The following is a 22,166-nucleotide window of genomic DNA, read 5'->3' on the forward strand; positions in this document are numbered from 1 at the left end:
TTTTCTTTATCTGTTGTAACTCCAGAAGGGAGGGGGTAACTGCCTTCTCTGATAACAAGCCAGCTGTTACAACTGGGTGGGACATAGTTTCTTATCTCTGTTCAGTCTTCTAGTACTTCCATGGGAATATCTTCTGTTAACGGGCCATTAAAGCTCACCAATGGCATCACACATTACCTCATCCCATTGTGAGATGTTCCACCCAGGGAGGAGGAGCCAAACCAATTCCACCTAGATTAAAAGGAGCCACAAGTGTCACCAGACATCCAGTGTTCCCACAGGATTCCCAAAGGAAGACTGGACCCATCTCTGGACCCTTTTCTCTATGGGACCATCTCTCCTTCCAACAGGACCACATCTGCCACTCCAGGAGGGCTGACTTTGGACTGTTTCCAATGCCCTGACCAACAGGGTGTCAGGTTGTATTCTGACTCTGTCAGTGGTCTTTTGTATCATTGCATTTATTTTCTTGTACTTCTTTTTTTTCCTCTTCCTATTAAATTGTATTTCTGACTTGGAGTGTCTCACTGGCTTTTCTTTCAAACCACTACATACAGGAAACAAACATAACAAAATTAAGGCTACCAAGATTACCATCATGCAGAATACAAATTCATGGATTCCTGTGCACAAATACTCAACTGATTACAAATACAAAATCACCAAGGATTCTCAGAAGTCTTTTACTTATCAACTGACTGAACTCCCACTCTTCATTTGATATGAGAATTGGTGTATCCAGTTTCCCTTACCCAAAACTTAAACAGCAAAATTTTAAACAGCAAAATAAGGACATAGTAGGAAAGTATATGGCCTTCTCATTTTGGTGCTAACTTGGATTTTCTAGAGAATACCTTAATTAAAACTTCATCTCCAGGCTACGTATTATATACCTGTATTTCAGATGATATGTGCTGATACCATTGAGCATACCTTTTTCTGCTCTTTTTGCATCTGCAAAATATACTGTGTCAACAGTGCAGTTTGAAGGTAAACAAAAGTTGACTTCATGTATTGGCATGCTGAAAAAGCCTGCTGTTAAATTATTTACAATAAAAAAGCCATCTTAAAGTGATGTTTGCAAAAGTATAGTCAAGGGGCCTAGCACCACTGGGTAGGGGTCACTGCATGTTGGTTAATTGGCTGCAAATCCTGCACAAGTGAAGACAGGGTCTTCACCTAATCTGGTTTACAGACAATATAGGAGTATTTTATGCAGACACACATGCTTTAAAATTCCTTTGTCTAAGTATTGGTCTGCCTGGTTTTGGACACTTTTCCCAGCTTCCAGAGGAATAGGATACCGTCTCACAGAGGGTGGCATCTCTGCCTTGGGTTTAATGCACATGGGCTGTGCTGAAACCAACAGTTCCCCATCTGTAGTGGTCTTACCCCACAACCCTGATAATACAGCTTTCAATATTTCTAGTATCTTCTGTTCATTTTTGAAGGTCTCACTAATCACACTCAGTGCCATTTTTAAATCCATTCCTTCTGGTGACACATGCAATTCTGCACCTAAGGCCTGTAGAAGGTCTCTCCCTGACCAGCACACTGAGGAATCTTCTACTTATACAAATCTTCCCTACACACTCTTATTTCGTATCATTGCTAATACAAGTTTACTTAAATTTTTCCCTGCCCAGTGGTTCCATGTATGAATACTTTGTCTATTATTGAACCTCTTGGGGCAGTTTAAGAGGGATAATGTGGCTCCTGTATCTACCAGAAATTCACCAATGACAGCCATTCCCCACAAACTGTATGTCCCTGTTGATCTGGGTGTTCTCCGTGAATTGTGTATTTTTAATTGTATGGCTCCCTCAAATTCAGTAGAATTGCTGGCCTCTAGTCATTGTGGCAATCTATCCTTGCACAATTACTCTCCCACTTGGTTGGAAAAGCCATTCTCTTTGTCCTAAATTTCCACAATAGTAACACTCCATTTCCACATTCCTTCTCTGTCTCCTTCTGTTTTCTGGTTTAGGTCCAGATATTGTATTTGGTCTTCCTCTCATTCATTTTCTCCCCTGGAGATTTCCTGTCAAGGCAACAGCCATCAGATTTTCCACTTTCTCCAATTTCCCTTTTCTCCTCTACTTGCTCTGCCCTCTGTTTTTTCTTTTGCCCACTACACACAAATACTGCAACACATTAATTTTCTGTAGTTTTACTCCCTGCCACCCTGGCATTTGCTCCTTAAAATACTTTTGGCTGTCTGGTGCTGCCTGACCTACAAAGACACTAACCGCAAGCGTACCATTAAAGTTTTGTGAAGCCATTCACCCGTATTTTAGCAAAACCTGTTGGAAGGAACCCCAAAAATCTCTAGAATTGTTGTATATTGTCTACATTCCATCATTTTAGTCCAGTTAGCCTTTCATTCCCCATCATAATATTGCTTCAACCAGGTTTTGAACTATTGTCTGACATGCAGGGCTGTCCTCCGTGGTATTATCATTCCAAGTTGGGTCATTCACTGGCCAGGGGTTTCTGTTTCCTTCTGCTTGCTCTGCCAGTTTTACTTTGCTATTAATTATTTTTCCCCTTTCACCTGGCCAGAACAGTTCTTTCAGAAGCACCTGCATGTCCCCCCAGCTTGGGTCATGTCCAGTACATATATTACAGCTAAGTACATTTCTTGCCACCTTCCCTCAGCCTTGGCAAGTCACTTCCTTGTAATGCCAAATCACTCAGACTCCACGGGTAAACACCTGGAGTAGCCCCACAGGAGGAAAGTTAGATGGTGTTGGAGGAGTATTTAAAGGACAGGGCGGTGCCGAGGCAGAAAGAGCCCCGGGATTTCTGCTTTGGATGGAGATGAATCCCCGCGATGTGGCAGGGCGGTGCCGATGCGGGCAGAATGCCAGGACTCCTGCTTTGGGGCTCAGCCCTGCCACTGCTGCTGTCACCGTTGGCTCGGCTTCCCTCTGCTGACTTCTCACTAATCCATGTGATCTGGGAATCCATTTTCCTGACATTGCCGCAGGAAACTTAGTTTGTGTAGATCAGAAAGTGCCTTGTGACGGCCATTGTTCTGGAGAGCCACCACCACAGTTACAGCCAATGCTCCTGGCGATGTTCCTGCTCTGCGGATGACAGCAGAGTCCCAGGCGCGCTGTGAACCTTGAAGTGATGTAATGGTGCTCCCGCTGGGCGCCTCTGGGGAAGGACCCTCACAAAAACAGATCACTTGCACTGTTTTTCGTTGGCCGCACAATTTTTTCTCGCTTTGCCCGCCCTTCCCTTTTTCCCCTTGCCCTCCTGTCTCTCCACTTGCATTTCTGCCCTGCCTTCAGCAGTCCAATTGGAGTCATTTGGCCCTGATTTGGTCCTTCTCACTGCCCCTCCACTTCCGCTCATGCCCTTCACTTGGAATTTTTTTTCCCGTCGGCTTGCGAATTTTTCCTCCGCTTGCCCACATTTCTCTCCAGTTGCATTACTGCCCTGCTTTCAGCAGTCCAATTGCGCTCATTTGGGCCACATTTGCTCCTTCTCACTGCCCCTCAGCTCCTCTCCCTGCATACCCCGCTCATCGCTCCGGGCCCAAATCTGCCGGGATTTTTCCCTCGCACTGTTTTTCCTCATATCTCCTCTCCCCAGCCTCCGGGAGACTTTCTTCTCCGATTGCAAGATTTCGTTCCCTTTCCCGAAAGGGAAGGCTTTCCCTTTCGGGAAAGGGAACGAAATCTTGCAATTTCAGTGAGCATTCTTTTGGCAAGCTGCCGGCCTCTTTTCTCCACTTCTGCTCATCCCATTCTCTCGGAGTCTGTGCACTCGCACTTCACACAGCTCTTGGTCCAATGGGGAGTTTAGGTCTGGGGGTCTCCTCGCTGTTCATCAGGTCTCGCAGGGCCTTGCAAGGAGTGGCCACCCCTGGCTGGCGTCGCTGGTCCCCAAATGGCCATTGCCCATTCACTGCTCCTTGTCTGGGTCCCCAGACACTTTCCCCAGCCAGGGCATACCCACATATCTGCAAGGGGTGTTTTGCAAACAGTTTAAACTGGTATTCTTTTTTAAAATATACAGTATATTCAATAACATGTACTAAATGTAATAAAATTAATATATAGATACATGTGTGGACACATATATGCCATAGAGAAACTGATATAGAGCACATATATGTCAGTCAAACCAAATCCAACTGGGATTTGTCCCTATCCTGGGTTAGCAGAATATTTACAAGGCCACCCTAGTACTTTCCAGTGCTATACTGTTTTCCTAGCTGTTATAAATTCAAAGGCAAATATCGGATAAATAAAAGACAATTTATTAATAACAAAGTATCGAGCACAAGAAAAATGAGAAAGCCACAAAAATAGGAAATGGTCAGCGCCGCGCTGGGTGGATAGGGGTCCGCACCGGGGTACAAGACTCCTCAATCCACGCCGATGCAGCTTTCAGTCCAGCATTTTATAGGGTTTTTCTGCCCTTAGGCAGTCCAGGTGTCCAGGATGGGCTGAATAGTCCGAATTTCTTTTCGATGGCCTTCCCGGATCTCATCAGGTCTCATTGTCTCATTCCGGGAAAAACTCTTTCTTATGTCAATTTCATGTGTTAGTCTTATGCTGATTTCATTTTGCTTGTTGCGCCCGGAGAGCTGATGGGATAGCCAGCAGGTTGATGAGATTGGTATCGTTGTCACGAAGGAATTTCTTCCTTGCATTGGCAAGGAAGTGATTCTTATCGAGGTTGGCCAGTGTCTTTGTCTAGCTTGATGAGGTTCATCCTGTCTTTGCAACTGAGACTGGCAGGCTGGGGGGGAAACGATTAGCCCTATACTGGATTTCACAATTTTATTAACCTTATTCCTTATTATACATCAGGTTATTATTTTATACCCGAATTTTTACCCAAAATTTATCACACTAGCTAAAAGCCAGTTGTCCCTCTTCTCTCTTTCCTAGCTGATCTGTGATGTTTTATTCTAACAAGGTGTGAATAGCAGGTGGAAGCAAAAGAAAATTATACTTTTGGGAATAGACATATGATTCTGAAATTCATTTACATTTCAACATAATTCTAAAGGAGATCTAATAAAATAAGTAGTTCTATACAGCAAGAGAGTTTGCTATAGATGTTATGATTCTGTTTTAGACTTGTGTCCTTTCTTTACACTTGACACGGTACTTCAGAGAATGTCAGAATTGTCTGGGTTGGGAAATACGTGTATGATGTTCAGTTGTTAACCCAGCACTGACAAGTCCATCACGAAATCATATGTCTAAGAAACATATTTACTATTTTTTAAATACTTCCATGGAACTATTCTTGTAGACATCCTGTTCATAAAAACGTAAAATGAGTAACAGCAATGACCTTAAGAGTTAAGGATAAATCCAGCTCCATTATTTGGTCAGTTTGAGTAATTCTAAGTGACCTCAAAATATTAACTTTTATAGGCTGTATTTTGCCCATATGAATTGAATGTTCCACAGTGTTTGTGCCTGCACCCAACAGAAAAACATCTCACTAGGCAACAATTTGTACTTCTCACTTTGGGGCGCTGATTAGACCCCAAACACCAAGTCTGGCTTTTTACTGTGACAAAAATGTTTCACTTTCTGAGGAGTAATTCCACAATGGTGAGGAGAGAAAACAACAGCAACTTAGAAAATCGTGAGCTTTTCTAGTAATTTTGAGCTTCATAAGAAAAACAGGCCCACGCACCACACCGAGTATTTTGCACAGAAATGATCAGGGTTGGTTTTTTGTTGTTGTTGGTTTTTTTTTTTTTTTTTTTCTTTCTTTTTTAATGTGATAAATTGCACAAAACCCCTAACCGATTCCTTTCTCAGCTCCCTGATTAACAGGGTCTACCTCTAGCTGAGTCAAACATGTGGCTTTTTCCTGGTGCAGACTTGTGGACAGGAGTCCCTTACTGGGACATTCGGCAGGAGCGCAGACCCCGCAGAGCCCAGCGGCCAGAAACCCTCACAGACCCCGAAGCGACAAACACAGCCCTCACAGACAAACTGAGGGCTCCCTTCCCGTCCCAGGGGCCGCTCCAGCCCCTCACGGCCCCTCAGGCCGCGGCGCCCGGGCCGCTCCAGCCCCTCACAGCCCCTCAGGCCGCGGTGCCCGGGCCCCTCACAGCCCCTCAGGACGCTGCGGGGGCGGCGCCGGGCGGGGCGTTGCCGGCGGAAGCACTGAGAGCTCCCGCCTCCCGCCGGGGTCGGGGGTCAGCCGCGCCCGCCGGCTCCGGGCGCCCATGGAGGGCTCTGGGGACGAGGAGCCGGGGCCTGAGGGGCCGCTGCAGCAGCTGGTGAAGCGGCAGCGCAAGGAGAAGCGGGAGCTGCAGGGTGAGGGCGCCGTGCCCGGCGCAGGGCGGGGCGGGCTGGGGGAAGGCTGGGGAGGGCGGCGGGGACACGTGGGGCCGGCCGGGCTCGGCGAACCCTCCCCGCTCGGCAGCTCCACAACCTCGGAGGGGCCGTGGAGAAGGAGGGGGCAGCCCTGGCAGTGCCCTAGCAGGGGGAGGAGGAGGGCCGTAGCGAGATGGGGCGTGCGGGCCCTGCGGATGGGCCTGTTGAGCCCTCCCTGCCCTGCCCTGCCCTCGGGGCTGCGCCTTAATGCTGGGCCATTGGCCTGATGCTCGCCTTTTGGTACTGCGGTTTTAACTTGAAGGTGTTCGAGGCATTTTAGATTGAAAAGCCTGAAAGGGGGCTCTTCCTGCCCAGCCTGTTACGTTTCTTAAGTTCCAAATGCGGTTGACCTGAACTGAATTTTCATGTCCCGTCCAGACATAATAAAGTATCTGTGTGGTCTTACAGTGCTTCAATATGAACTTGTAACACTTTATGTAATTTGACCTACCCTATTACAATATATGAATATAATTAAGGAGGCCTGATAGTTGGGTTCTGTTCAGTTTCATAGTTATTATAACATTTTTGTTAAGCCTTCTTCATAGTATATTGATGCTTTTTTCCTTGTTTGGTTTTGTTTGTTTGTTTGTTTGCTTGTAATGAAATAGGCCCATCTGCAACCTTTTATCAAAGGGTTAAAGAAGAAAGGAGTCAGGTTGCATACTCTCACTAAATCTATAAAAATTTACTCTTTTGAGATACCTGTTCGTCTCTCAGATTTGGTTGAAATCTGAGGAAGAGGAGTAGGAATCAAGCATTGTCCTATGCGGCTGGGTGGCATGGCACATGGATTGGGAGTGACTGAGGAGCAGAGAGTCTTTACACCTCGGGAGGGGGATACTGGCTGGTTTTTACACCTCGAGAAGGTGATACTGGCTGTTCTCCACCATCAAATGGTGGGAGGGGTACACACAAGGCAGAGCCCCATTCTTCCCAGATGGGAGAGGCAGGTGACTTACAGGTACATGTTTGCCTACTAGAGAAATGCATTCCTGGTATGTGCATTGATAACTCTTTTCCAGAGGGCAAAACTGTTTTCAAGAATTGACACAAGGTGCATCTCAACCTCTGAAAATCCAACACCTTCTCTGGTCTCTGGTTGATGCTTCTTGTCTCCACAGCTCCCCTCCCCCTTTTCCATCACCCATATTCTCTGCGGTGTATTTGTGTGTGCCTTTTATGTTCTGGATTCCCTTCTCTATTATGGTAATTTTAATGAACAAAGCTGCTTTTCTGTCATACTCAGCATCTGTGAGGCTGAATGCTTAACATAAATCTTTCAGAATGAGCATTCTTCCTCCTTCCCTTTGAAAAGTTTCATTATCATTTCCATCATCCTCAGCTCAATTGTGTCAGTCAAGAGTGAAGGACAGGAAAATGTACAGGTGATGAATAGCAAGCAGGGTGTTAAATAATTGCTGCTGTAACTCAAACAGTGAATACTGAAGTGATGGAAGTAGCAGGAGTGTTCATTTAAGAACACATGAGAAGAAGAGAAGACCATCTGGTTGTAGTTTCCATTGTGTGATGGAGCCAGACTCCTCAAAGTGTAAAGAATGGACTAGAGACATGGGCTGAAGGGCAACAAGAAAAATCTTCATGAGAAGAATAAGGGGAAACATTTTCACAGCAAGAATCATTAAATATTGGGAAAACAAATTCCTAGAAAGGTTACAGAAAGGTTGCCTGCCCCAGGAGACTGCACAGTCACCTGAATAAATTTCAGCTGCATTTGAATTAACATAACCTGATGTAGTTTTGAATTCAGCACCACTTTGAGTAGGAGGTAGGTAGAACTAGGTAACCTCTGGACACCATTTATAACTAAACTATTCTGTGATTTTAGAAATTAGGCATTGACTTGCAGCCTAGAAATGCTTAGGAACTTTATTCAAGTTAAGATTTTTTTGTTTTCAAATACCCATTTCGCTTTTAGAAAATTTGTTGTAAGGATGGCTAAACTCAGTTTTTAATTTTAATCTGTTGCTTGTGTGATTAAAAAATTGCACACCTTTCCTGTGAGATTTGATATTTTGATGCCCACATAATCTTTTTGAAGGCAACAGGCCAAAGTCTGCTGCATTGATTAAGTTCATATGTATTTTTATTAGTAACCTGGCATAAGTTTTTCTTCAGAGAAAGAAGGAAAAGAAAAGGCAGGTTGCATCTTTTAAGAAAAAAATATAGCCATTTGGAAAATGTGAGAATTAGAACTGGCAGTCTCCCAGCTAAGCTATTATACTGATTTGTTGATGTTTGTAAATTAGTTTTTCTGTGTGACTTGCAGTCATTTTCTGCAAGGACCATGGAGTATATATTAAGAGATGTTTTATTATGCTCCTCTGACAGCAAAAATTCAAGGCATGAAAAATGCTGTTCCCAAGAATGACAAGAAGAGACGAAAACAACTGGCAGATGAAGTTGCTAAACTAGAGGCAGAACTTGAACAGAAGCACAAGGAGGAATTAAAGCAGCTGAAGGAAGCTTCACATGAACAAAATAAGGTAGGTGCCCTAACTTCTGCTGAAGTTGTACAGGTACAATTTGTGTTGGGGCTTTTTAAACTTTTTAAAACTTTTTAATGATGAAATAAGACTTCAAACTAGTTATCCTTTTCTTCACAATATTAGTAATTCTTTTCAACTTAGGAAAGCTTTAGCTGTTAGAGTAAATGGGCAGTGCTAGGAAGGGCATGTATCAGTGGGGGATTTTTGTTGTTGAGCTGTGTTGAGAGTGGTTTGGTTAAAGAACCACTGTAAAAGATAATTCAAAAGCAGGTTTAATATAAATTTGCAAAAGCATGACAAAATTCTATGGCAAGATTTACTCTGTTACTGATTCCATGGATGAGACATATAAGGAAAATCATTTCACAAATGACAAGCCGTAACAGAAATTAAATGTAGATTAGGAGAAAGGTGCACCACCTCAAGTAGTATTTGGTGTTGCCTTTAAGGCTACATGAGTTACTCAGTTATGTTAGAGAATTATTTTTTAAGTTACTGTTATGTTGCCACTCTTGTTATCTTATGTAGACCACTCAAGTATTGGTGACCTTCTGCAGGTGTTTGATTCATCCCAGTGTGTTTTGTCTTGCAATTTGTTCAACAATGTGACTGATCTTTTATGATCTGACAGCTCATACAGTTACTGAGCTAGGTTTGTCATTTTTCTTGAGAGGTTTCAACTCTATCTTTTTCAACTGCTGGTTATGCTTTGACATAGAGGATGGACCCTTCTGCTTTAATTTTCACAGAACTTGCTAATGCCTGTTTGGATACCTCAGTGGCTGGCATGGTGAGGAAAGCTTTTCCTTTCAGCTAGTAAGCAGTGTTTACACTGCAATATGTTAGAGAACACACAACACTGCAGTATGTTAGAGAACACACAGCTTAAATTTAAGATGCACATAACTCTCTTGGGGCTGCAGAAAAGCAATGAAATGAAAGACAGTAGTTTGGGATGTGAAATGCTTTGATGGCTTCTGTGCTATACATGGATCTTTGTGTTTAAACTTCATAAAAATACACTGGGAGAGAGCTTAAAACTGTTTCAGAAGATGCATATCTTAGTTATTGTTTATACTAATAAGCACATTTAACTTTTTTTTTTCTTTTTAGACAGATTCCATAGCTGATGGGGTTGCAAATATAGAGCTTGAAGGAGTAGAGCAGCAGATTCAGCCTCATCGAATATCAAAAGCACAGAAGAGGCGGGTATGACTTCACATTAAACATTTTGCAAATAACTGGTTGACATTATGTTCAACAAAACGTAACTGTAATAGCCAAAGGTAAACAATTTTGCAGGGGACATTACCTGGGTAGTTCTGTATTGATGCAGTACCTACTGGGTGCCTTCAATATATCTTGTAAACTGCTGCCTAGAGATCTGTAAGGGTCTTATAAATAGTTGTACTTTTCTAACCTCAGCCATGAGCTGGGACTCAGAATAGGTCGGGAAATGGGAGCCATTAAAAAAGAAATTCTATAAAGCAAATGATTTTTGAAAGACTTCCACTAAAAATATTATTAAAGAAGTAAAGTAATTTAATTAAAATACTATGTGGAAATTATGCAACTAGTAGGACTTTACACATTGAACAAAAGAACATCAATACTGAAGAAATTCTTTTAAAATACTGAGTTGTTAAGAAACACTACCTAGTGTCCTGTCTAGGTTTAGGTCTGGTTAAACATCAGATGTGATGGATTAACATGCTCGTTGTACCTGCATGAATATTGGGTCAGGGCCAGGAGAACACTGCTTTATTGCATATTTCATCCCGTTACATGATCACTACAAACATTTTAAAAGGATGTTTATAATTCATGGCACCATGTCTAGGCAAACCAGGAACTCTGGTCTAGTTTTCCTGTATTTTTATTACTTAAACCAGTCTGGTCTCGATTTGTGGTGAATTTTAAGTATGAAAATGGAAAAGTCATTCTTTGTACTGCTTCCTTTTTTACTTGCTTATTTACTTTGTTTCTTGCTCCCTTGTTAACATCAGCATGAACTTACAAAACATTCTGTGAAAGTAATTTTTTTTTTTGTATTATTACATCCCTACTATTATTCTCTACCTGCATTCTTAACCATCCTTCAGGTTAGGAGTAGTCTTTTATGAAGTAGAGTACCTGTCCTGAGGGAGTTTCAGTTTCATGGTGTGAGCTCCATTGTGCAGTCTTATACTTAATTGTAGATCTCACACTTGTTACGAAAGAGGTATTTTCTGATGTTTAATTAGAATTCCCATGCTTGAGTGTTGAAATAGTTGATCCTGAAGAAAGAACTGTGATTACAACACTCAGACAAAGGCTGTTTAAGTGTTATTTTGCATGTGGATATAATTAAGATTTCTTTTGTCATATAATTTTGGGTGTGGTGTTGGAGGCAGTTAGGATATATTGGTCACTTAGCATTTGCTGAAGTTTTGGGTTTAGGAGCTCTCTAATTGGTAGTACTGATTCAGACAAATATTTTATATATAAGAATGTACTTAGAAAACATTGGAAGCATTAGAAACAAGCACTAAGCCAAGAACCATACAGGCATATCCTAAATTTTCACATTTGATGTAATTTTTGTGTCTTTTTCATCTAAGGAGAAAAAAGCTGCTTTGGAGAAAGAAAGAGAAGAAAGAATAGCTGAAGCTGAGATACAAAATTTAACAGGTGCTAGACATCTTGAAAGTCAGAAACTTGCCTCCCTGTTGGCAGCAAGGCACTTAGAGATTAAACAAATCCCTTCAGATGGCCATTGCATGTACAGAGCTATTGAAGATCAGCTGAAGGATCACCAAAATTCCTGGACTGTTGCAACTCTGAGGAGCCAAACAGCAAAGTATATGCAAAGTCACTTTGATGACTTCCTGCCTTTTCTTACAAACCCTAATACTGGAGTCATGTATAGCAGAGGTAAGACTTGCAGCATATGAGATTTTAAAAAGTAATATAACTGTTTTGATAAATCTCAGTTCCAGCTGAATTGGGACTTTTATGTTGTTTGTAACTTTGTTACTTTATTGTGTTCCATGGAGCACAAAATTATGATCTGCTATGAAACTTGGTACACCTAGATCTCTAATTAACGTATATATTTTAAATTAATCTAGCAGATATTATTCCCCATTAAAAAAACCCAGATCTTGCTGGTTACTAGATGATGTGAACTCTTTCTGGGATTTGTTACTATAAACAGTTTATTTACCAGGTTGGGGGGGATTTTCTTGTCAAGTTTTATACTGGTGTTTTCAATGTACACAGGAAAGCTGTTAAAAGTGGGTGTGAAATTCAAGCAAATTACTTTATAATAGCTTGAATAGATGTATTTTCTTATTCCGCCTTGTTTTTTAACTACAAAGTATTTTGGAACCATTTTTTATAAATAGACTAAAAGATATTAAGAGCTTTAGTGTGGAACAATGGTGTAGGCTGAGTAAAAATGGGGTTTATGTCACTCTTATTTGAGCAATACATGATTTATTCATTATACCCGAAACACCACAAAAATGACAGCATAAATTTCCTTAATGCTACATTTGTTTAATAGGCATTGCTGTGGATTTATGTGGTCACTGGGTGCTGTCTTTCCCATGTTGACAGAGATTATTGTCACAGGTTAAATGTGTCCCAGGAGAATACTGAGTAAAATTCTGCACAGCAACAGAGAATTGTGTTTTTCTGTTACAAAGGAAATGAATGAAAAGTCATTCTGAGAAGTCTTCAGAAAATCTGAAGATTCTTTCCCAAAATCTGTTTATAAGGTTCAAAAGCTTGAGGGTTTTTAATTTAAAAATTTTAAATTTGATTTCTGTACAACATGATCTAAAAATATTTTCTTTAGCTATTTACAAAGGAATTATTGAGAATAAATACTTCACAGGTTAAAAACAAGGCAGCTAATCTGGAAATTTAAAGAAACCCTACCCAACTGTTTAACTACATGCAGTTGCAAGATTTTTAAAACATACCTGACACCTCGCTAATGTAAGAAGTAGATACACTACTCACTGTCACATTTTTTTCTAAAGTTTCTAAACATCCTCTGAAACTTAACAGGAAGAGAACCATAAGCAGTTTGATGCTTGTTGTTACCTCTTGTTCTCTGAATAAACAATTTAAAGTATTAGCTGTACTACTTCATATACTCTTTTTTATCCCTCTCTTGAATCTGACATTTTCTTTTTAAAACAGAATGAGTTTGGGTTGGTATTTTTTTTTGTCACAGCTCATTTTCTCTGCTTTCCTTCAGTGAACATACATATTTTCCTTTATATTGCATTTGTACTTTTCTGGCTCTAGTTCTTTGTTGCACAGTCAGTGGTTTTCCTCAGTTGCTTTTTCTCAGACAAGACAAGTAATAAAAGTTGTCTTGTCTTTCCCTGCAGAGGAATTTGAGAAATACTGTGATGATATAGCAAATACAGCTGCATGGGGTGGTCAGCTGGAAGTAAGTATTGTATTGATAATTTTTATTTGTGAAATTCTGAAGTGGGTGAATAAACCTTTAAAAAAGGGCCTTTTTGGAAAGGGTACCTGAAGGAACATAGTCATAAATATCTTACTAAGAACTTTCTCTTGTAGTTATAGGTTGTTTTCCCAAAATAGAATCTTTTCTGATGGTGTTTGACAACATGCAAATTAGTGAATTCATTTGGTATAAATATCATTAGAAAGACTGACACTATGAGTGGGGGAGTATAGTTAGGTTGTTGTCATGTAAACAGAACTTGAGCTTCAAAAACCACATATTTATTTTAGTTTGTCTTTTTTATTATGAAAGAACAGTTAGCAGATTAATGAAACTAGCCCAATGTTGTATCCTCTACACAATGATTAGTTTAAGGCAATCTGTTTTCAATTAAAGTTTTAAAAGTTAAAATAATTTTGCTTGTTTTAATAAAGTTTATTTTCCGAAAATATGTCTAATGTTATGTTTGACTGTCTGCTAAAATCAAATCAAATGCCTAGTCTTCCTGTCTCCTGCTTACAATTGTCTTTAATCCTATTACTAATTTTTTTTGCCTTAAAGCTAAGGGCTTTGTCACACATTTTACAAACACCTATTGAAGTAGTGCAAATGGATTCTCCTCCCATTATTGTTGGTGAAGAATATTCAGGCAAACCAATAATACTTGTGTAAGTATGTAATTTTATCTCTTAAATTTAGTGCACTTGCTTCTGTAACAGAGGCCTCAGCTTTGATTCTCACCTGCTCTTTTATTTTCTGTTATGCATCTGATGTTGAAACACTGCTTGAGTAATGGTTGTGCAGGTCAGAAATTGTTTGTGACTGACACACTTACTTTGGAGAAATTGTAATTAGACAGTGTCTGATGTGTATCAGTCACTGATTTAGAGAATGCTGTAGTCATTTTACCTGTTAAATAATTATAAAATAATAATGACATTGATACAAGATGGAGGAAACTTTTTTCCTACTTCAGTGTATTTGTCAAACTGTGCCTGGAAGTCACCAGAATTAAAATTTGTCTTTATTAATACTCTTCTGTAAGCATCCTATATATTTTTGTTGCTAAAACTCAGCATTATTTAAATTGTCTTCCAGTGCTGTTACTGTTTGGTGTGATGTATACTTTTTTGTTAAACTGAACACTCTTTCTGTAACTTTTTTTCAGGTATATGAGGCATGCCTATGGATTAGGAGAACATTACAATTCTGTCAAAGTTCTAACAGACACTGCTACAGAAAACAGCAGCTAGCATACAAAAAAGTTGTATGTTCACATGGATAACGGTTGCATCGTAACGTGTTGGGCTCCAGGAAATTCCCAGTAAGACTGGAAAGCAAATGGAATGGATTATAAATTAAAAAAAAAAAGGAAAAAGACATTCAAGGTTTGATTATAAATCAGAAATAGCTCTTGATTTAAAACCAAACCAAACCAAGACCACACAACAGTATTTTAAACTCATTGGTATTAATTATGTTTAGAAGATGATTTGTAAAGTGGTGGCTGTGTAGATCAGGTTTTTTTCAACAGAGCTTCCTCCCAATGCTGCAGGGAAAATATCAAGTAATAAACATTTGTTTTGGTTAGTCTGCATTTCTGCTGAAGATTTAAGGTTACCTGAAGTCCCTGTTCCATTATTTCTGTCAGATTTTCACAATAATGGAAGAGTTCAGGCATTTGAAATAACTGATTGTATTTTGGTTATGGAATGTCCTCTCCAATGTTTCTGTAGTCCTATCAGGACTAATTTCAACAGTGTAGTATTAATTCCCTTCTTTATTTAGGCAGAGAAGATCTGGAGGTAAATCCAGCAGTGGAATATCTTGCTTGGCTGAAGGAATTGTACAATCTTTTTAAAGACTTTCATGTAAGATTTTTACCAAGGTTCAATGTAGGGTTTTTTTTTTGCAGCTGACTGTAGGAATTTAACTGTTGTGCAGGAAGAGCATTGTTATTTATGACTGTAAAGAATACTGTCTCTGCAAGTTAACTGCACTGTTCATTCTCCATGGTCTTTCAGCTGTGCATTTCAGTGAGTCAGAAATCTTACAGAGCACCTCAGTGTCCTCACTTCAGTGGGGAAGTGAAACTCATCTGAACTCATAATTTCTGGATCTGCTAATCTAAGCACTTTGTCATCTAAAGTGTGATGTTTTATAATGCTTAAAACAGCTGGGTGCACACAGCTGTAGAAATAAACACCTTGGGTTTTGTCAGTAACTAAAGGTGATCTGGAAAAGAACTAAGTTTATTTTAATCTCTTCTTACAGGACTTGAAAGGTTTTAATATGGCTTGACTTTTTACATTAGAAATGTAGATTGTTGTCTGTAAATGTGACCTCAAAATTAGAAGCATACTGAAACCAAAGTTTTAATGCAAATGTTTTTTAACAAGAGAAATGATTTTTAATTTTTTTTTAAAAACCTTAGTCAATAAAAGAATTGTCTCTATTTTACTGCTGCTGAGTTGGAGAAAAGCATTCCATTAAAAGATTAAACACCTTTGCCCTGGTTTGAGGATTATGACCTAACAGTATGTATCTTGTAGTCCTTCAGTAAAGCTAGCCTGCAGACTTACATTCCTGGAACTTAGAAAAATCTGCTCTTACTTAAGAGGGAGATAAGTGATCACTTTATGGGTCAGATTGTGTCTGATTTAAAGCGCTTTGAGAGAGGGCGTAAAAAAGACATCAGACAATTACAGCAGGAGTTTTTGGACAAGCAGTTCTTTACACTGGTGCCTGCTGGAAAACAAAGTATTAACCAGATCAGGAGTTTTTACATTCTTATTTATCTGTTATAGTAGAACAAATATAGCTGGTTTATATACCAAACCAGCTGGCTTACTGTAAAATTTGGTTTACTACCTTGATTGTATAAAATGATGGTTTTAATTTCAAACAAAAAATAGGATATAGCAGCATGGAAAGAAATGTTTCTATTCATAATACCATTACAAATGTCACTAAAAATAATAGTAATAAGTACTCTTCTCTGCATTGCTTAGAATTGATGTGATATAAAATGCACATGCTGCATTTTATAGATATGCAGTTCTTTGGTTTATTTGGGTTTCAGTTTTGTTTAACTGAGAGAGAAAAGATGCCAGAATTGGGGGAACATGTGTACCAAGAGTTTGTTATGTTGAAGATGTTTACAGTTTGTATAAAGTTAAATAATTTAATATAGTGAGTGAAAGATCCTTGCTCATGCTGTATGGGACTTACCAAAAAGTAATAAATTGGTTTATTTGTGGCAAATCTTGTTGGGGTCAGTTTTATTTTGTATTCAAATAATTCACTTATTTCCTAGTATGAATAAGCTTATCTGTTTTAAGTTTAGAATCTTACTGTAATATGAATTCTAAATCAAGTGCTTGTATTCAGGCAGACAAAGCTTCACTCCATATGAAATTAAGTTGTTTCTGAACAAAGTTTATCCTTAGCATTGCAGCAGTTAAACTTGAGCTCTTCTGAAAAACTTTTTGAAAATACTGTTGAACTTCCCTATGCATTAGAAGGATGAAGTGAAACTGAGAGGGGGGTCTTCTCACAATTAAGCTTTTAACTTCTTTGTCAGATTACATTTTTCTCTGCAGAATAACACTATTTACTTTGAGTGTGTATTTCAGTAGCTTTCCTTGCTTTTATCTGTAATTCATGTTCTTCAGACACTATTTCTTTTAAGGACTGTTGGGTATTTTTTGCAAGATTAATTGAGATTAGCTGCCAGTAGGAATGCTCACATGAGCAGGAGGGGAGCTGTCTAGTGGCCTGCAATGAATTGTGTACAATATTCTGAAAGGGAAGAATGTATTTGTTGCTGAAAACAGTGGTTACATCTGGCTCTTAGTGGTTGTCCTTGTCCCTTTCGCTTACTCTGCACCAGCCTCTGCTCTGTCCAGTTGTGTGAGCTGCAGGCAGCCTCAGAAAGGGGGTGGGAGGTGGGTGGCAGCAAGAGGGACTGCAGACTGTCATAATTTATTTAAACAGTAAATTAATTCATCTAATAATTATTTGCATAGTAAATTAGTTAAAGAATTTTTTTTAAAAAAAGAAAATATATAAAATGCAATGAAGCAGTGATGTCCTTTATGTATGTTTGTACAATTCTCATAATTTATTGTGCTTACGTGTATTAAAATATTGCACCAAAGCTAAAATGGAACTTTTTTACATTGAGGGTGGCAGAGCACTGAAACAGGGTGTCCAGAGAGGTCGTGGAGTCTCCCTATCTGGAGACATTCAAACCTCCTGTGTAACCTGCTCTGGGTGGCACTGCCTTGGCAGGGTGGTTGGACTGGATGATCTCCAGAAGTCCCAACCCTAGTGACTCTGTGATTCTGTGAAACACAGTGAAGAGAGAATTTGTTTCACACGTACTTGCTTTGAGGCAAATTTGTCAGTAGGAGCACTTTTTGCCTCCTCTCCATGCTCCGTTCTTCTACCCTTTTTAACAGGCAATTCAGCAGAGGCTGTGATAGGCTCCAGGACAAAAGAAAAACAGTGCTGGAATTCTGGGTGTGTGCAGAACACATCCCCTCTGCTCCTGCTGTGACTCAAGGAGTAAGATGTGCTGGCAGCAGTGTAACTGGTACATCTGCTGCTTGTGGGATGGTGGCTGAGTTATGCTTGAGTGTAATGTTATTATGAATTACAACAGTGAGAATTACTGGAGTTAAATGCACAGGTGGCAGTAGAGTCGTGGGGTTGGGAGGGGCACTCTCTCTGGCAGTTTGGGCTGTGGATTTTGCCCCGTTCCTCCCTCAGCAGCACTGGTTGTCATGGAGCTTATGGATTCATGGTGTGACAATGGCTGAGTGAAGGCAGGCAGTGTCCGTTTCATAGGCAGTGCCCACAAATGGAGGTGTGTTCAGGGCAGCCCTGCTCAGACCCTGCACAGGTGTGCTGGGCCAGTGGCATCTGCAGGGGTGCAGCTCATCTCTCTTAGGCCATGCAATTGTTACAAGTACAACTTTCTATTTTTAGTCCTTGAAACACAGCCTGCCTCCCTCTGTCTCCCAGAGGATCTCCTGGGATGTATTTATGAATGATAAGCAGCCTGTGTTTATTACTTAATCTGTAAGAAGTTAAGCAGACTTAAAAATAGGATCTAAAACACAGAAGGTATTTTCTGTACTTTCCTTGGCTCCAGTGAGAATGCTAACCCACCAAATCCTTTGTGTTGAGCAACTACTAAAAGCAACAGATGGGTTATGATTGATCACTAGAGGCATATGATAGATGTACTTTTGAATGCAACTAAAATCCTTAGCAATTGCCTCTGTATTTTAGAAACAGTTATATCATAAAAAAAATTATTCACGCACAAAAATATTTGGTAAAATTCAGAATAAACTGATGCAGCCTCTATGTTGAAGATTAAATAAATACATCAAGGTGTTGAAAAGCTTTATACTCTTTACAAGTTAGAAAAATTGGAGACATAAACTTATATAGTAAGCAGATTAAAAAATATTGCTAAGAGCCATATTTTCTGCAAAGGCTCCCTGAACTTTCATCAGTTTTGCAAATATTTTGTCATGATATATGAAGGAGTTAGACACGTTAAGAATCTGAGAGTGCTCTGTTTGTCCAGAAATGAAAACCTTCCAGATGTGAGTAATGCTGTTTTATTGCTCCTTTTTTTTCCTTTTCTTTTGAAGGATAGCGTTATGAAAACATTTGAGCAAGATCTCTTATTTGAAATTGTGTAAATCATGAAGACACACTTTGACAATTACATCCAGGAAGGTATAAGAAAGCTAAGGATGTGGAGATTTTAAACTAATAATTCTTCCATCTATCTATCTATCTATCTATCTATCTATCTATCTATCTATCTATCTATCTATCTATCTATCTATCTCTCCTCTCAAATCAAAATATGAGTAAAACCTCAATAGTATAAAGATGCAGTAGTTTGTCATTAAATCCTAATAAGGTTCCAATAAATGGGGAAACAGTGAGGGACACCTAATGAAGAAGCATTTCTCTTTTAGCTGTTTGCAGAATGTTGGAGCTCAAAAGAAACAGAACGAGGAAAGTGGTTTGGGGATATTCTGGGGATGTCCACAACTGGGGATGTCCTCATTAAATGCACAAAATGTTTCAGTGCTGAGGAATATTCCAGGTGCTGGTGGCTGGCTGTGCTGCACATTGTGCCCTGGCTGGGGGAAAGTGACTGTAGCCCCAGGCAAACAGTTCTGAGTGTCCTTTTATACTTAAGTGCTTCTCAACAGTTGCACCACATTAATCAGCAGCCTCCAACGTTCAGAGTTTGGTGAGCTCCCTGGGAGTGTTCTGTAGGTTCACTGGCAGCTGCATTGCATCTTCTTCACCAGTTGGTGGAACCGTAGATTGTGTCAATGGATTTTAAAAACTTTATTTTGATCTCTGATATATTTATCTGCATTAGACGTACAGTACTTAATGTTGCTGATTCCATTGTAGTGCTTGCTGTCTGCTTGATCTGCTGCTTGTGTGTGTTATCCAGCTACTTCTGAACATTTTATTACAACTTTTGCAAACGACTGAAGAATTAGAGTCATCTTGGAGATTTTTTGAGAAAGACTACAGGGGGCAAGGATCTGGAGAATGTAAATCCAAGTTGAAAAACTGTTCAGTAAAAAACAATGAAGAGACTATTAAGGAAAATTATTTTGCTGATCTTCCTCTTACATTTTACTTTTACATTTTAGTTGTGACAATCCAGTAAAAATTCCCAAACTCATTAAAAATATTACAGGAGTTTTGAAACAGTCTTTATAAATTTCAGATGCATTGGTATGCAACAGTTTGCAGTCAGAAGACGTAGAAAATCCTTTTACTTAGTCCCATCTCTGGTGGTATTCAAAGCCAGGTTGGGTGGAACTCTGAGCAACCTGGTCTGGTGCAAGGTGTCCCTGCCTGTGGCGGGGAGGGTTGGAACAAAATAAACTTTAAGGTCCCTGCCAACCCAAACCATTCTATGATTCATCATCGTTTCAAGGACTGAAATGAAATAGGCATTTTAATGAGGAAGGGAAAAAATCCAATCCTGTACTGCACACTGTAAAAATAGATGAGAACTACTGATTATTATATTAGAATCTAAATAAACAGGCCCAGAAGAGAATGAACTGGTATAAAGTATAAAGCTTACATTTTATTTATTAAAGCACTGTATATGTTAATGATATATTGTTCAGAGTAAACTCTGTAAATTTTAATTTAAGAGCCATAAAAATTATAAAAGTGCCTTCACTTCTAATTTTGCACATAGTACATCTCACAAACATTTCCTTTTGAAGTATTGAAGTGAGGGAATAGATAATCCATAACTATACAAAGTAACTCAAATTATATTTAAAATTTTGAAACTAAGATTCTGCATGTTTCTCGTGCATGTGGACATACAAAAAAAATGTAGATGTGAAATGTATGTTCTACATATTTGGTTCTTTCTTCAGTTCATTTTATAAAGTAATGCAATAGTTAAATTTCTCATGTCGGGGCTGAATGTATCACTGGCACACAATGTACATGACATTCTGTTCATTCAGTTAATGGTTTCAAGGATAGTTGAACCAAGTATTTGAAGAACTATACACCAAGATTAAAGATACGTATTGAATAACTTTTTATCTCTGTTTTTATAATAGCATAAATCAAAAAGCGGGGCAGTGGATGTGGGGTGGGAATATGAGTCTCAAAGCTGGAAAAAAAATACTTGAGAAGGTTATTAGTGGCCTCAAAAACACGTTTTAAAACAGCAAGTACCTTCCAACAGGTGGTTTACAAAATATCAAAATTTGATTACATTTTTCTAAATGCAGTTTAAAACAAATGAGTAAATATGAAGCATGATTTTCATAGAATGTTTTAGTTTTGAAGGGATCTCTGGTGGTCCTCCAGACTGACATCCAGCTCACAGCAGTACTAGTTTCAGATAGAGCAAATTATTCTGTCTTTCCTTCTATAAGCATCATCTTGTATGTGGAAAAAGGAGACAGAAGGCAACTGAGAACTCTGTAGACAGAAGAGAAATGTGTGAAATGCATGTTCTATGTTTTTGCTTCAGGTTTCTTGTTTCTGTGTCCATGCCAGTCAAAGGGGTCACCTCGGAATTTTTTTATCTGAAGGTTTCCCCAGTTTGAGCTGAGTTTTCAAGTTTCTTCAGGCTCAGTCTCCTAGGTCATAGTGAGGGAGATGTTTGTTTGGGGTTTTCTGATCACTTTGATTGATAGAGCCAGCTGACAGACTAGAACAGCTTTAAAGCTATTTCTGCTTATTCAGCCTATTTATAATACTGGTGTGTTTAATTCAGTAGAATTAACGCATCTGATGCTTATTCCTTTAGACAAGGCTTTCATTCCATAAAAACTCTGCCTTTCTTATATGAGCTATCATGCTTAGTGCTTTTTGGATAAATAATTTTATTGGAAAGTAGCTGAAGACTTACAGAGACTGTAATCTCCTGGTGGGAACTGTTTGAGTTACTGAAGAATTAAATATCAGTTGTTTCTTGAGACTGCTGGAGCTCTGTAAACTAGTAGTTGTGAGCCCATTCCTTGGCAAAGAAATCTGCTTACCTTCTTTGGGCAGATGGGGAGCAACTCACCCTTCATTTTCTGCTTGAATATCAGTTTGTGATTTTTTGTTTGCAGTTTTCTATTTCCAAGGGTCTTTTCATGATCAGACCTCCCTCCAGTTTAGCAGTAACTGCACATCTCATTAAAGCAGTTTCTATTTCTTGCACCTCTTTAATGAAGGGTGTTACAAGACTGAACTGGACATTACTAATGAACTTTGTCACACAGCATTAGCTATCCCTCTCAG

General features: G+C 39.3%; 1 protein-coding gene across 1 annotated transcript; it reads left to right on the forward strand.

The window, feature by feature from the left end:
- The first annotated feature begins 6,194 nt into the window (after positions 1-6,194).
- Positions 6,195-14,721, forward strand: OTUD6B (OTU deubiquitinase 6B). Its single transcript, XM_083864889.1, has 7 exons — positions 6,195-6,305; positions 8,718-8,872; positions 9,989-10,084; positions 11,476-11,788; positions 13,261-13,322; positions 13,905-14,011; positions 14,512-14,721. Exons 1-7 carry the CDS (start codon positions 6,215-6,217, stop codon positions 14,594-14,596), a joined length of 909 nt encoding a protein of 302 aa, XP_083721015.1. The 5' UTR covers positions 6,195-6,214; the 3' UTR covers positions 14,597-14,721.
- The last annotated feature ends 7,445 nt before the right edge of the window (positions 14,722-22,166 follow it).

Source organism: Zosterops lateralis, assembly GCF_965231275.1.
Source record: "Zosterops lateralis genome assembly, chromosome: 1".
NCBI lineage: Eukaryota > Metazoa > Chordata > Aves > Passeriformes > Zosteropidae > Zosterops > Zosterops lateralis.